The sequence below is a fragment of the Pristis pectinata genome, chromosome 3 (genome assembly GCF_009764475.1).
Source record: "Pristis pectinata isolate sPriPec2 chromosome 3, sPriPec2.1.pri, whole genome shotgun sequence".
Lineage (NCBI taxonomy): Eukaryota > Metazoa > Chordata > Chondrichthyes > Rhinopristiformes > Pristidae > Pristis > Pristis pectinata.
In genome coordinates this window covers 133,379,163-133,393,159 of record NC_067407.1, presented here as the reverse complement: position 1 = coordinate 133,393,159, position 13,997 = coordinate 133,379,163, and the positions used below count along the sequence as shown (strand labels likewise).

Below are 13,997 nucleotides of genomic sequence, written 5' to 3'. Positions count from 1 at the left end.
ACAACAACTTCTCAACAAGTTCTCAACATTTCCTACCTGTGAGAGTGAGTCGACACTTTGGCCTCGAAGTTTTACCAAGGGATCACATAAACTCACAATGGGTTCATTGCTGATACCTACAGTATAAAATGAAATGGAATCTCAACTCATTGCTAAAAAGCACTGTGATCCATCATTTTCCAACAGAATTTCAATTCATGATGCTACAATTTAACATTGCCTTAGGCTCCATTAGAAACATTTCCACAGTTACGGTAACGATGAGATTTCGATCAGGAGGCACAAGAGACTGCAGAGGCTGGAATCTGGAGGAACACTGGATCAGGCAGCAACAATGGAGGGAAATGGACAGTTCTCAGTCCAGATGAAGGGTCTTGACCCAAAATGTCAACTGTCCATTTCCCTCCATAGACGCTGCCTGACACGCTGAGTTCCTCCAGTGTTTTGTGAGATTTTGACCAGTATTGTTCAGACCACTCTCCTGGTTATCATTTGTTAGTGTGCAGTCCAATTGTGTTATAAAGGTGATATGACTGTATTTTTTCTGTTTTGGGGTTTGCATTCTGTGATTCCATCATCTTTCTGTGAAAAATAATATCAGTGGCCTTGATACTAGGCATTCACTGTAGAGTTCCGTAACATCATTCATGGGAGAGATTATCTGAGAAATGTTGAATAATTTAGAATGTACCAGATCAGAAGCAACAAACAATCTGCTAGAGGAACTCAGTGGGTCAAACAGCATCTGTGGGGGGAAAGGAATTGTCGACATTTCGGATCGAAATCCTGCATCAATCAGGAGAAGAGCTTCTGTCTGCCTCCAGAATATTACACTCTTTCACCCGTCTCAACCCCAATCATACCTGTGTTAACTCTAGGCTTAGTTATTCCAACATAACCTAGCCATACACAGTTCACCCTTTGTACACCTAAGGCTAAACCTCTCTCCGTCCCATTCACTCATTACTCTTGTGCTCACTGTGTTACATTTTTTCCCAGTAAAGCAACAGCTCAATTTTAACATTCCTATACTGCTTTTCAAATCCCTCCATAGCCTTGCTCTTTGCCACATGTGTATTCTCCTCCAGACCTGCAACCTTCTTGAGATATCTGAGCTTCTCCAATTCTGCCTTCTTGAGGATCCCTAATTTCCTTCACCTCTCCAAAGATACATATGCCTTCAGTACCAAGGTCTTAACAAATTTAAGTGTAGCGGTTAGTGTAATGCTTCACAGTGCCAGCGACCCAGGTTCAATTCCCGCCGCTGTCTGTGAGGAGTTTGTACATTCTCCCCGTGACTGCGTGGGTTTCCTCCGGGTGCTCCGGTTTCCTCCCACATTCCAAAGATGTACGGGTTAGGAAGTTGTGGGCATGCTATGTTGGTGCTGGAAGTGTTGGGACACTTGTGGGCTGCCCCTAGAACACTCTATGCAAAAAGGCGCATTTCACTGTGTGTTTCGATGTACATGTGATGAATAAAGATATCTTATTTAAAAGCTTCCTTACTTTTTCCTCCTTCAGGATCGTCCTTAAAACTTGTCTGTTTTGACACTGCCCTAATATTTACTTATGAGGCTTCACGTCAAGTATTATTTGATAACGGTTGTGGAAATTTCCTTCCGACGTTTTACTACGTTAAAAGCAATGTAAATGCATAAAATTTATTTATTGCCATTCACAACTTTCAACCATTTAAAATATGGATCATGAGACCAGCCTCCTTCCATATCTAAGTGAAAGTCACTGAATAAGGGATAGTCATTACTAAACATAATTTTCCAGCTCACCTTGCTGGTAATCCTGTTCTACAAGTGGATAGTCAACAGATTCACCTTCAATCAATGTGTTTCCCTGTGATATCTCAAGTGGATCATTGATAGGTGCCTCCTCTTCTGTAGTAGGAAGTAGAAGTTCTTTATTATTGAAGAATCTTGTTTAAAACATTATAGTTTTATAAAACCACATGTTACCCCTTCATCAGTGTTTTTGGATGTTAATTTAGAAAGTAAAATTTGCATTCATAAGAGCATTGATCCAATTTAATATATTTTGTACTCTATGTATCTTACAAAACGCATCGCATAAATGCTTAAACACCTATTTCACTGTACAGGCCATTGCCGGATAATGAACAGGTTCCATTTTTACAGATGTCATTAAGTTGATTTTGTCTGTAAGTTGGAAAATATGCAAAATTCACTCGATATAGTAACCACACCTCTACAGTGTTGAAATGAATGGCATCAAAAATACACAAGACTGATAAGAAAGAACAATTACTATGTGTGGAGAGAGAGGAAACTAGTTCTGCCATTCTTGGAACGGACGTATTTATGTACATCACACTTTTGAATGTAATAATATTATGAGAGCTCACTCATGTGTACTGATGTCTATAAGTCAGATGATTGTAATGTGGGGACAGCCTGTATTTGAATACCTGGTTGAAATCACAAGCAATCAACGGTCCAATTTGGACTACCAAATTGTTTGGATCTTTACAATGTTGTTTGGCTCAAACCTATCTGAGTCTCACTCTATGGATATTGTTACTGGTTCACAATGCAATAAAAGTAAAAGAGTACTGTTTATTCACAATTCTGTGACTTGAACAACAAGCACGTTAATTTTATAAAAATGCATTCCACTTTTTAAAATCTATAACAGCTTCAATAGGACAACAGTTTTCAAAAACAAAGTTTAACATAAATACTGTGATCCAGTATCTCTCAATCTACCTCATCATGCACCTTGCTTGTCAACCTGCACTATACTTTCTCTGTAAATGTAACATTATATTCTGCATTCTGTTATTGTTTTCTTTTTGTACTACCTCAATGTAATTATGTATGGAATGATCTGTCTGGATGGCACACAAACGAAGCTTTTCACTGTATAAGTGACAATAATTACTAGTATGAGTTATGGGACCTTTTACACAAATTGCTAGAACAATGTTAAGTGATTAGGAGACTATTCCTGTAACTTAAAAGCACGATTCTAATTTACCAGTATCCTTACCGTTATTCTCTGTCCGATCTTTGTTGCTGCTGCCAATTCCTGATGTGTGGGAGCTTCCACGGCTCATCATGGAACTACAGGATTTAACTGTACTGTGCGCTGGTTCACCGGACAACGGTTCATCCACTGCCATTTCGGCAGACATTCTATACCTTGAGTCTGCCTCAATTCCAGAGGTATGCGAACTGCTGTGGCTGACTGTTGACTGGCGGGAGAGCTGCTTGTTCCTTCCGCTTCCTTGGCTGCTCCCACTGCCGTGGGAATGTGCATCAAGTCGCTCTAGATCCATCTCAAAGGTATCACTGATGTACGATTCTCTGTAGCGCTTTTTGTCTGTGGAGTGAAGAATTGCCTTCGATATTAATGCACAAACCATATTTCCCAAAAGAAATGCACAATAAATTAATCAGATTGTTCACTGTCCCAGATGATTGTAAAAGTAAGAGTAAATTGACAGAATTGGGAGCTTATATGTCTAACTGCATGTTTTGGAAGTAGGATTACTAAATGGGGTAATACTTTTCTTTATTACTCGTAAACCTTTGAAGTGCTGGTTTTTCATGAAAACAAGATATATAAACTATTGGCAGCATTCATACATTAGTTCATTGGAGATTGAATTGGAAGTACTACTGAAAACAATTCACTTTATCAGGGATATGTATTTGCTTCTCACGCTGGCTGAAACAAGAAATGACTGATATCCATTCATGTTTCTACCACAAGGTGGTAGCAGCAGCTCAGTCAATCAGGGACACTCAGTGTGGCACCATTTCCTGAGACCAAATCTGGGTGAGGATGTACAACCCAGGAATTCCTTTAATGTGCAACATACAGTTTTTGTTTTGAGTTTAAAAGAAAAATCCTGCACTTCTTCATTCAGTGTTTGTTCCCATCTTCAGTCTTCTAAAAACCTTGAGACCAATCCAATCCTACAACAAACCAATTTGGTTGTAGCTTTAGAACATAGGACATTACAGCACAGTACAGGCCCTTCGGCGCACAATGTTGTGCTGACATTTTATCCTACTCTAAGATCTATCTAACCCTTCCCTCCCACATAGCCCTCCATTTTTCCATCATTCATGTGGCTATCTAAGAGTCTCTTAAATGTCCCTAACGTATCTGCCCCTACAGAAAAAAAAGCGGGTAGGAAAAAAAACTTCAGAGGCTTTGTGGGTTTCACCGGAAGATGTCAGGACTTCAGAGCAGAAGTTTTTTTCTTTTTTTAATAGGGTTTTTATTATAAGGGTTAGATTTTATAAGGTTCTTTTTTAAGTTGTTTTATAAGTTGTTAATTGGGAATAGTGGGGACTGGACTGCGCAGGCGCGCAACGTCTGCAGGTAAGGCGTGGTCAGTTTAAAAAGCAAACCGCCATATCCAGTGGGCAGCATCGGAGCGGGCAGCAGAGTGAGAGGGAGCAGAGTGGTTGGGCTTTGGCTTAAGGGGCTTAGGCGTAAAGGGGCAAGGCAGGTGAGTAGCTGGTAGGTGGGTAAAGGTAAGGTTTACCTGTTATCTGTTATAAATTTTTAACTAGAAAAACTAGGGGGAAAAAGAATTAGTTCAGATGGAGGACATGGTGGTGTGCTGCAGCTGCTTGATGTGGGAGCTAGTGGACCTTGCTGCGGTCCACGATGGCCACATCTGCAGTAAGTGCTTGAGGCTGGAGGAACTTTGGCTCACAATCGATGAGCTGGAGTTGCAGCTTCAAACACTGCGCAGCATCAGGGAGGGGGAGAGTTTTGTAGATACCGTACATAAGGAGATGGTCACCCCCCCTTAGAGCAGGTACTACTGGAGGCCAGGAAGTAGATAGAAGGGTGACTGTCAGGGGAGGGAAAAGGAAAAAGAAAACGAACAGGCAGACAGTGCAGAGGACCCTGGAGGCTGTTCCCCTCAGTAACAGGTTTTTCGCTTTGGAGGCTGTTGAGGGAGATGACCTGCCGGGGCCTAGCAGCAGTAGCCAGGTCTATGGCACTGGGACTGGTCCTGCTGCTCAGAAGGGAAGGGAGGAGAAGAGGAGGGCAGTAGTGATAGGGGACTCGATAGTCAGGGAAACAGATAGGAGGTTCTGTGGCAGTGAGCGTGAATCCCGGATAGTATGTTGCCTCCCAGATGCCAGGGTCCAGGAGGTCACTGATCGGGTCCACAGGATTCTAGAGCGGGAGGGAGAACAGCCAGAAGTCGTGGTTCATGTTGGTACCAACGACATAGGTGGGAAGAGGGATGAGGTCCTGAAAAGTAAGTTTAGCGAGCTAGGCAGAAGGCTGAAGAACAGGACCTCAAGGGTAGTGATCTCGGGATTGCTGCCAGTGCCACGCGATAGTGAAGGTAGGAATAGGAGGAGATGGCAAATAAATGCGTGGCTGAGAAGTTGGTGCAGGAGGGAGGGTTTTAGATTTTTGGATCATTGGGATCTCTTCTGGGGAAGGTGGGACCTGTACAGAGAGGATGGGTTACACCCGAACCTGAGGGGGGCCAATATCCTTGTGGCCAAGTTTGCTAGGGTGGTTCAGGAGGGTTTAAACTAGATTGCAAGGGGGAAGGGAACCGGAGGAGTAGGTCAGAGGAAGAAGGGGATGAGGAAAAGTCAGATCTGACAGGTAGAGAGGCTTTGAGGAAGAAGAACCAGAGTACAGGCTATAAAAGTAGTAAGGTGGATGGTCTAAAGTGCATTTATTTAAATGCAAGAAGTATCAGGAATAAGGGTGATGAACTGAGAGCTTGGATAAGTACATGGGACTATGATATTGTGACTATTACAGAGACATGGCTGACATCAGGCCAGGAATGGATATTGAATATTCCTGGTTTTCAGTGTTTTAAAAGGGATGGGGGGTGGGGAGAAGAGGAGAAGGGGTGGTGATACTGGTCAGGGACAATATTACAGCTGCAGAAAGGGAGGATAATGTAGAAGGATTCTCTCTAGAGTCAATATGGGTGGAAGTTAGGAACAAGAAAGGGGCAGTTACCCTCCTGGGAGTATTCTAATAGGCCCCCCGTTAGCAGCAGGGATACTGAGGAGCAGATTGGAAGGCAGTTTTTGGAAAGATGCGAAAATAACAGGGTTATTATAATGGGAGACTTCCACTTTCCAAATATTGATTGTCACCTACTTAGTGCCAAGGGTTTAGACGGGGCGCAGTTTGTTAAGTGCATCCAGGACGGATTCCTGACACAGTATGTTGACAGGCTGACTAGAGGGAATGCCATATTAGATCTAGTTTTAGGTAATGAACCAGGACAGGTGACAGATCTATCGGTGGGTGAGCATTTGGTGGACAGTGACCATTGCTCCATAACCTTTAGAATTGTCATGGACAGGGATAGGAGCAAAGATGACGGGAAGATATTTAATTGGGAAAAGGTGAATTATGAGGTTATACAGCGAGAACTTGGGAGTGTAAATTGGGATGACATTTTTGAAGGGAAATGTACTATGGAGATGTGGTCGATGTTCAGGGATCTTTTGCAGGATGTTAGGGATAAATTTGTCCCGGTGAGGCAGAGAAGGAATGGTAGGGCGAAGGAACTGTGGGTGACGAGAGAGGTGGAACAACTAGTTAGGAAGAAGAAGGCAGCATACATAAGGTGTAAGCAGCAAGGATCGGACAGGGCTCGTGAGGAATATAGAGTAGCAAGGAAGGAAGTTAAGAAGGGGCCGACAGAGCGAGAAGGGGACGTGAAAAGGGTTTGGCGAGTAGGGTTAAGGAGAATCCCAAGGCTTTTTTCTCGTACGTGAAGAGCAGAAGGATGGCTAGAGTAAAGGTAGGTCCAATTAGAGACAAAGGTGTGAAGTGACATAAGTGTGAAGTGGTTCATTATAAGTGTGAAGTGGTTCATTTTGGTAGGTCAAATATGTTGGCGGAATATAGTATTAATGGTAGGACTCTTGGCAGTGTGGAGGATCAGAGGGATCTTGGGGTCCAAGTCCATAGGACGCTCAAAGCGGATGCGCAGGTTGAATCTGTGGTTAAGAAGGCATATGGTGTATTGTCCTTCATCAATCAGGGAATTGAGTTTAGGAGCCAAGAGGTACTGTTGCAGCTATATAGGTCTCTGGTCAGACCCCACTTGGAGTACTGTGCTCAGTTCTGGTCGCCTCACTACAGGAAGGATGTGGAAACCATAGAAAGGGTGCAGAGGAGATTTAGTAGGATGCTGCCTGGAATGCGGAGCATGCCTTATGAAAGCAGGTTGAGGGAACTTGGCCTTTTCTCCTTGGAGAGACGGAGGATGAGGGGGGACCTGATAGAGGTGTATAAGATGATGAGAGGTATTGATCGGGTAGATAGTCAGAGGCTTTTCCCCAGGGCTGAAATGGTGGCCACAAGAGGACATAGGTTTAAGGTGCTGGGGAGTAGGTATAGAGGAGATGTCAGGGGTAAGTTTTTTACTCAGAGAGTGGCGAGTGCGTGGAATGGGCTGCCGGAAACGGTGGTGGATATGATAGGGTCTTTCAAGAGACTGTTAGATATGTACATGGAGCTGAATAAAATAGAGGAGTATGGGTAAGCCTAGTAATTTCTGGAGTAGGGACATGTTCAGCACAGCTTTGTGGGCCTGAATTGTGCTGTAGTTTTTCTATGTTTCTATGTTTTTTCTAAAGGTGGGAGGATGTGCCTGGAAGCTGTGGAAGTGGGTGAGGTTCTCAATGAATACGTCTCTTCAGTATTCACCACGGAGAGGGGTATTGATGATACTGAGGACAGTGTTGGTGAGGGTAATGTTCTAGAGTATGTAGATATTAAAAGGGAGGATGTGTTGGAGTTGTTAGAAAATATTAGGACAGATAAGTCCCCGGGGCCTGACGGAATATTCCCCAGGCTGCATCGTGAGGCGAGGGAGGAGATTGCTGAACCATTGGCTAGGATCTTTGAGTCCTCGTTGTCCACGGGGATGGTACTGGAGGATTGGAGGGTGGCGAATGTTGTCCCCTTATTCAAAAAAGGTAGTAGGGATAGTCCAGGGAATTATAGGTCGGTGAGCCTTACGTCTGTGGTGGGTAAGTTGTTAGGAAGGATTCTAAGAGATAGGATCTATGAGCATTTAGAGAATCATGGACTGATTAGGGACAGCCAGCATGGCTTTGTGAAGGGAAGATTTTGCCTCACAAGCCTGATAGGGTTCTTTGAGGAAGTGACCAGGAAGATTGATGAAGGTAGTGCAGTGGATGTGGTCTACATGGATTTTAGTAAGGCGTTTGACAAGGTTCCGCATGGTAGGTTTCTTCAGAAGGTCAGAGGCCAAGGGATCTAGGGAGGCTTGGCCATGTGGATTCAGAATTGGCTTTCCTGTAGAAAGCAGAAGGTTGTGGTGGAGGGAGTGCATTCGGATTAGAGGGCTATGACTAGTGGTGTCCTACAGGGATCGGTTCTGGGACCTCTTACTTTTTGTGATATTTATTAACGACTTAGATGAGGGGGTGGAAGGCTGGGTTAGCAAGTTTGCAGATGACACAAAGATCAGTGGTGTTGTGGATAGTGTGGAGGGCTGTCAAAGCGTACAGAGGGATATTGAGAGGATGCAGAGCTGGGCTGACAAGTGGCAGATGGAGTTCAATCCAGAGAAGTGTGAGGTAGTACACTGGATAACGAGAGAGGTGAAGGCTAAAATAAAAGCAAAAGGGGCGGCGTACAAAAAAGCAAAAATTAGTGGGAAAACAGAAGACTGGGAAGCTTTTAAAAACCTGCAGAGAGAAACTAAGAAGGTCATTAGGAAAGAAAAGATGAATTATGAAAGGAAGTTGGCGGATAACATTCGAAAGGATACTAAGAGTTTTTTTTAAACACATAAGGAGTAAAAGAGAGACACGGGTTGATAATAGGACCAATTGATAACGGTGCAGGAGATATTATAATGGACGATAGCGAGATGGCAGAGAAATTGAATGAATATTTTGCATCGGTCTTCACCATGGAGGACATCAGCAATGTGCCGGTTAGGACTCTCACAAAATGGAACTGAGTTTAGTTAAGATTACTAGGGAGAAGGTGCTAGGAAAACTAAATGGGCTACAGACTGATAAGTCTCCCGGACCGGATGAGGTGCATCCCCGGGTTCTGAAGGAGGTGGCTTTAGAGATAACGGAGGCATTGGTGATAATTTTCCAGGAATCGACAGATTCCGGCATGGTTCTGGAGGACTGGAGGGTCGCAAATGTAGTTCCACTGTATAAGAAAGGAGGGAGGCAGCATAAAGGAAATTACAGACCTATTAGTCTGACATCAGTGGTGGGAAAGTTATTGGAATCTATCCTCAAGGATGGGGTTATGGAATACCTAGAGGTGCAAGGCAAGTTAGGTCCTAGCCAACATGGTTTTGTGAAGAGAAGATCCTGCCTGACCAACCTATTGGAGTTTTTTGAAGAAATCACAGGTAGGGTAGATAAGGGAGAGGCGGTAGATGTTGTGTATTTAGACTTTCAAAAGGCCTTCGATAAGGTGCCTCATAAGAGACTGATTAATAAGATGAGAGGTCATGGAATTACGGGTAGGATAACAGAATGGGTGGAGCATTGGCTGGTTGGCAGGAAGCAAAGAGTGGAAATAAAAGGATCTAGTTCTGATTGGTTACCGGTTACTAGTGGTGTGCCACAGGGGTCGGTGTTGGGGCCGCTCCTTTTTACCTTGTACATTAACGATTTGGATGACGGAATAAATGGTTTCGTGGCTAAGTTTGCGGATGACACCAAGATAGGTGGAGGAGTAGGGAGTATTGAGGAGATAGGAAGGTTGCAGAGAGACCCAGACAGTTTAGGAGAATGGGCACGGAAATGGCAGATGAGATTCAATGTTGAGAAATGTGCAGTTGTACACTTTGGAAGCAGAAATAAATGGGCAGATTATTATCTAGAAGGAGAGAAAATTCAAAGTACGGAAGTACAAGGGGACTTGGGGGTACTCATGCAGGATACCTTAAAGGTTAACCACCAGGTCGGATCGGTGGTAAAGAAAGTGAATGCTATGTTGGCATTCATTTCGAGAGGTATAGTGTATAAAAGTAAGGAAGTGTTGATGAGGCTCTACGGGGCACTAGTGAGGCCTCATTTGGAATACTGTGTGCAGTTTTGGGCCCCACATCTTAGGAAGGATGTGCTGACGTTGGAGAAGGTTCAGAGGAGATTTACGAGGATGATTCCAGGAATGAAAGGGCTTACGTATGATGAGCATTTGTCAGCTCTTGGACTGTACTCACTGGAGTACAGAAGAATGAGAGGGGACCTCATAGCGACATTTAAAATGTTGATAGGAAAGGACAGAGTAGATGTGGCTAGGCTGTTTCCCTTGGTGGGTGAGTCCAGGACCAGAGGGCACAATCTTAGAATTAGAGGGTACAGATTCAGAACAGAGATGAGGAGAAATTTCTTTAGCCAGAGGGTGGTGAATTTGTGGAACTCCTTGCCACGTACAGCAGTGGAGGCCAGATCAGTGGGGGCATTCATGGAGGAGATAGATAGATATCTAAATAGTCAGGGTAAGAAGGGATATGGGGATAAGGTCGGAAATTGGGAGTAGAATAGGTTCCCCCCCCATTCCTCATTTTTTTTCCCTTTTCCTTGGAGCAGACTCGATGGGCCGAATGGCCTGCTTCTGCTCCCTTGTCTTGTGATCTTGTGATCTCTGGAAGGACAAACTCCAAGGCAGAGTACAAGGTAAGTGGCAGGATTCTGGGCAGTGTGGAGGAGCAGAGGGATCTGGGGGTTCATATCCACAGATCACTGAAAGTTGCCTTGCAGGTGGATAGGGTAGTTAAGAAAGCTTATGGGATGTTAGCTTTCATAAGTCAGGAGGTCGAGTTTAAGAGCCGTGAAGTGATGATGCAGCTTTACAAAACTCTGGTTAGGCCGCACTTAGAGTACTGTGTCCAGTTCTGGTCGCCTCATTATAGGAGGGATGTGGAGGCGTTGGAAAGGGTGCAGAAGAGATTTACCAGGATGCTGCCTGGATTAGAGAGTATGGATTATGAGGAGAGACTAAAGGAGCTAGGGCTGTTCTCATTGGAGAGAAGGAGGATGAGGGGAGACATGATAGAGGTATACAAGATATTGAGAGGAATAGATAGAGTGTACAGCCAGCGCCTCTTTCCCAGGGCACCAATGCTCAAAACAAGAGGACATGGCTTTAAGGTAATGGGTGGGAAGTTCAAGGGAGATGTCAGAGGGAGGTTTTTCACCCAGAGAGTGGTTGGTGCATGGAATGCGCTGCCTGGGGTGGTGGTGGAGGCAGCTACATTGGACAAGTTCAAGAGATAAGCATATGGAGGAATTTAAGATAAGAGGGATATGTGGGAGGAAGGGGTTAGATAGTCTTAGGTGTGGCTTGAAGGGCGGCACAACATTGTGGGCCGAAGGGCCTGTATTGTGCTGTATTGTTCTATGGTTCAACCTCTGCCGGCAGTGTGTTCCACGCACCCACCACTCTCTGTGTAAAAAAAAAACTTACCTCTGACACCCCCCTTATATCTTCCTCCAATCACCTTAAAATTATGCCTTAAAATTTCTGTGGCTCTCTGCCCTTATCTGACCAGTCTGCCCCTAAAGCTGATACTTTTCTTTGAATCTGTGCCTTGCCATAAAACTGAATAGTTGAATAGCCCAAAACCTGCAGCACAGTGGTACCACGAGTAGAGCCACTGCTTCACAGCGCCAGTAATCCGCATTCAATCTCGACCTTTGGTGCTGTATACATGGAGATTGCATGTTCTCCCTGTGACTGTATTGGTTTCCCCCAGGGTGCTCTGGTTTCCTCCCACAACTCAAGAAGGTGCAGGTTGGTAGGTTAATTGGCAACTGTAAATCACCCCTACTGTGTATATATATGGAAAAAGGTACAATCTGAGGTGGGTCAGGGTGACAGGAATGTGGAGAGAATAAAATGGGTTAGGGTAGGATTAGTATAAAAATGGGGGCTTGATTGAGCACACTCGGTGGCCCAAAGGGCTTTTTGCTGTGCTGTGTTTCTCTGTGACTTTTCACTGCAGCAGACAGACATTATTCAAAACAGCTGAATATGTTATCCAGCATCTACAGAGGAATCCTTCAAAGAAATGATGCATCACAAGTGGGTAACTCTGCTTTTTACTAATGTAACATTTCTCTAAGAAAATCGTTTGACTATCTAAGAAAACAATTCATCTGTTTGAAAATAAAACCTGCAGATACTGGAAATCTGAAATTTAAAAAATGCTGGAAATGTGCCTAACCCACTATGTATTTGCAGCATTTTCTGTTTTTATTGTCCATTTGAAAGTTGTGCAACACCAAAATGCAATCTCTCACAATCCCAGCCTTCCAGCTCTGCTAACTTCCAGGTTGACACAATAAGAAAGTCAGGGACAGAAGAACTTGCAGTCATTTGACAGCTGAAACATTGGCAGAATATCCCAACGTGCATATTAGCCAACAACTTACTCCTTTATTTGCTATCGTACAGACAAGCACAGCAGTTAGTTTGTGCACAGCATGACCTCACAAATGGATGAAAGATCGGATAATCTATTCTTGGTGATTTGTGTTAAGAGGTGAAAGTTAAGATAAGATTTCTTTATTAGTCACATGTATATCGAAACACACAGTGAAATGCATCTTTTGCATAGAGTGTGCTGGGGGCAGCCCGCAAGTGTCGCCACGCTTCCGGCGCCGACACAGCATGCCCACAACTTCCTAACCTGTACGTCTTTGGAATGTGGGAGGAAACCAGAGCACCCGGAGGAAACCCACACAAACACAGGGAGAACGTACAAACTCCTTACAGACAGCGGCCAGAATTGAACCTGGGTCGCTGGCACTGTAATAGCGTTACGCTAACCGCTACACCACCGTGCCTGACACAAGACCTTACCATGTCCTTCAAATGGAAGCAGAAAAGTTTATCTGATAAAGTAGCAATTGAAAGCATTTACACAGGATCCAGGCAGCTTCAATTTCAATTAACCTTTTAAGTGAGCATTGTAAATGTTAAATTTGTGCTTCCCCACACACCTAATTGTTTTTCTCTGTTCTCACCTTCTGTTTCTTCCATTTTACGGATCTGCTTGAGCATAGGCTGAATGTTCATGTAGAGTCGGTGACTGTTGCTGAGGAGCTGCAGCAAGTGCTTGGATCGGAACGGACAGCCTGTGTAATAGATCAACTTCCGAGCAGACGGCAAACCATCCGGCTGGATCTCAAATTTCTTTCCCTGTAACAAAAGGGTGTGCAAGTGTTAACTCATGCACAAATCCTCTGAAACCCTGCTTCGTCTCTTTTAGTTATACCTATTCAATTTCATAGAGCCATAGAGTTATACAGCATGGAAACAGGCCCTTTGGCCCAACTCGTCCATGCTGACCAAGTTGTCTGCCTGAGCTTGTCCCATTTTCATTTATGTTTCCAACATAATATTTAAAGTGACAGAAATGATCCAGTAATTGTTATTTTAGAGAATCCTGCCTAATTCTTCTATGGATCACAGAGCAAAATCTGGATCACTGGAGAAACAAGAGACTGCAGATGCTAGAATCTGGAGCAACGAACAATCTGCTGGAGGAACTCAGCAGGTCGAGCAGCATCTGTGGAGGGAAAGTCCTGATGCAGGGGTTCAACCCGAAACATCAACAATTCCTTTCTCCCCACAGACGCTGCTCGACCTGCCGAGTTCCTCCAGCAGATTGTTTGTTGCTGACTTAAAAAGTTGTTTGGCTCTTCATCAACTCCACATAGAATCCATGTTTATTTATTCTGTCACACGCTCTCCACTCCCAACACCACCTCTTTATTCCCTATTTTAAGAGAGCAGCAATTTGTTGGAGACCAGTTTTCCCCATGACGTTACTGCAGGAGCTCCTCAAGACACTGTTTGCAGACTGACCATCTTCAGCTGCATCCCTCCTCATGTCTGAAATAGGAATGTTCACTGCTGACTGCAGTGTTCAGTTCCATTCGTAACCCGTCATGTAATGGAGCAATTCATATATGTGTGCAGTAAGACCAAGA

The 13,997-nt window shown here is 44.1% G+C and overlaps 1 protein-coding gene across 1 annotated transcript in view; it reads right to left on the bottom strand.

Moving 5' to 3' along the window:
* zgc:172136 (uncharacterized protein LOC566376 homolog) overlaps nucleotides 1-13,997 on the bottom strand; it is a 40,469-nt gene that overhangs the window by 6,666 nt on the left and 19,806 nt on the right. The window contains 4 exon segments of the mRNA XM_052011268.1: nucleotides 37-116; nucleotides 1,788-1,892; nucleotides 3,022-3,354; nucleotides 13,029-13,203. Of these exon segments, the coding sequence (XP_051867228.1) occupies nucleotides 37-116; nucleotides 1,788-1,892; nucleotides 3,022-3,354; nucleotides 13,029-13,203 (693 nt within the window).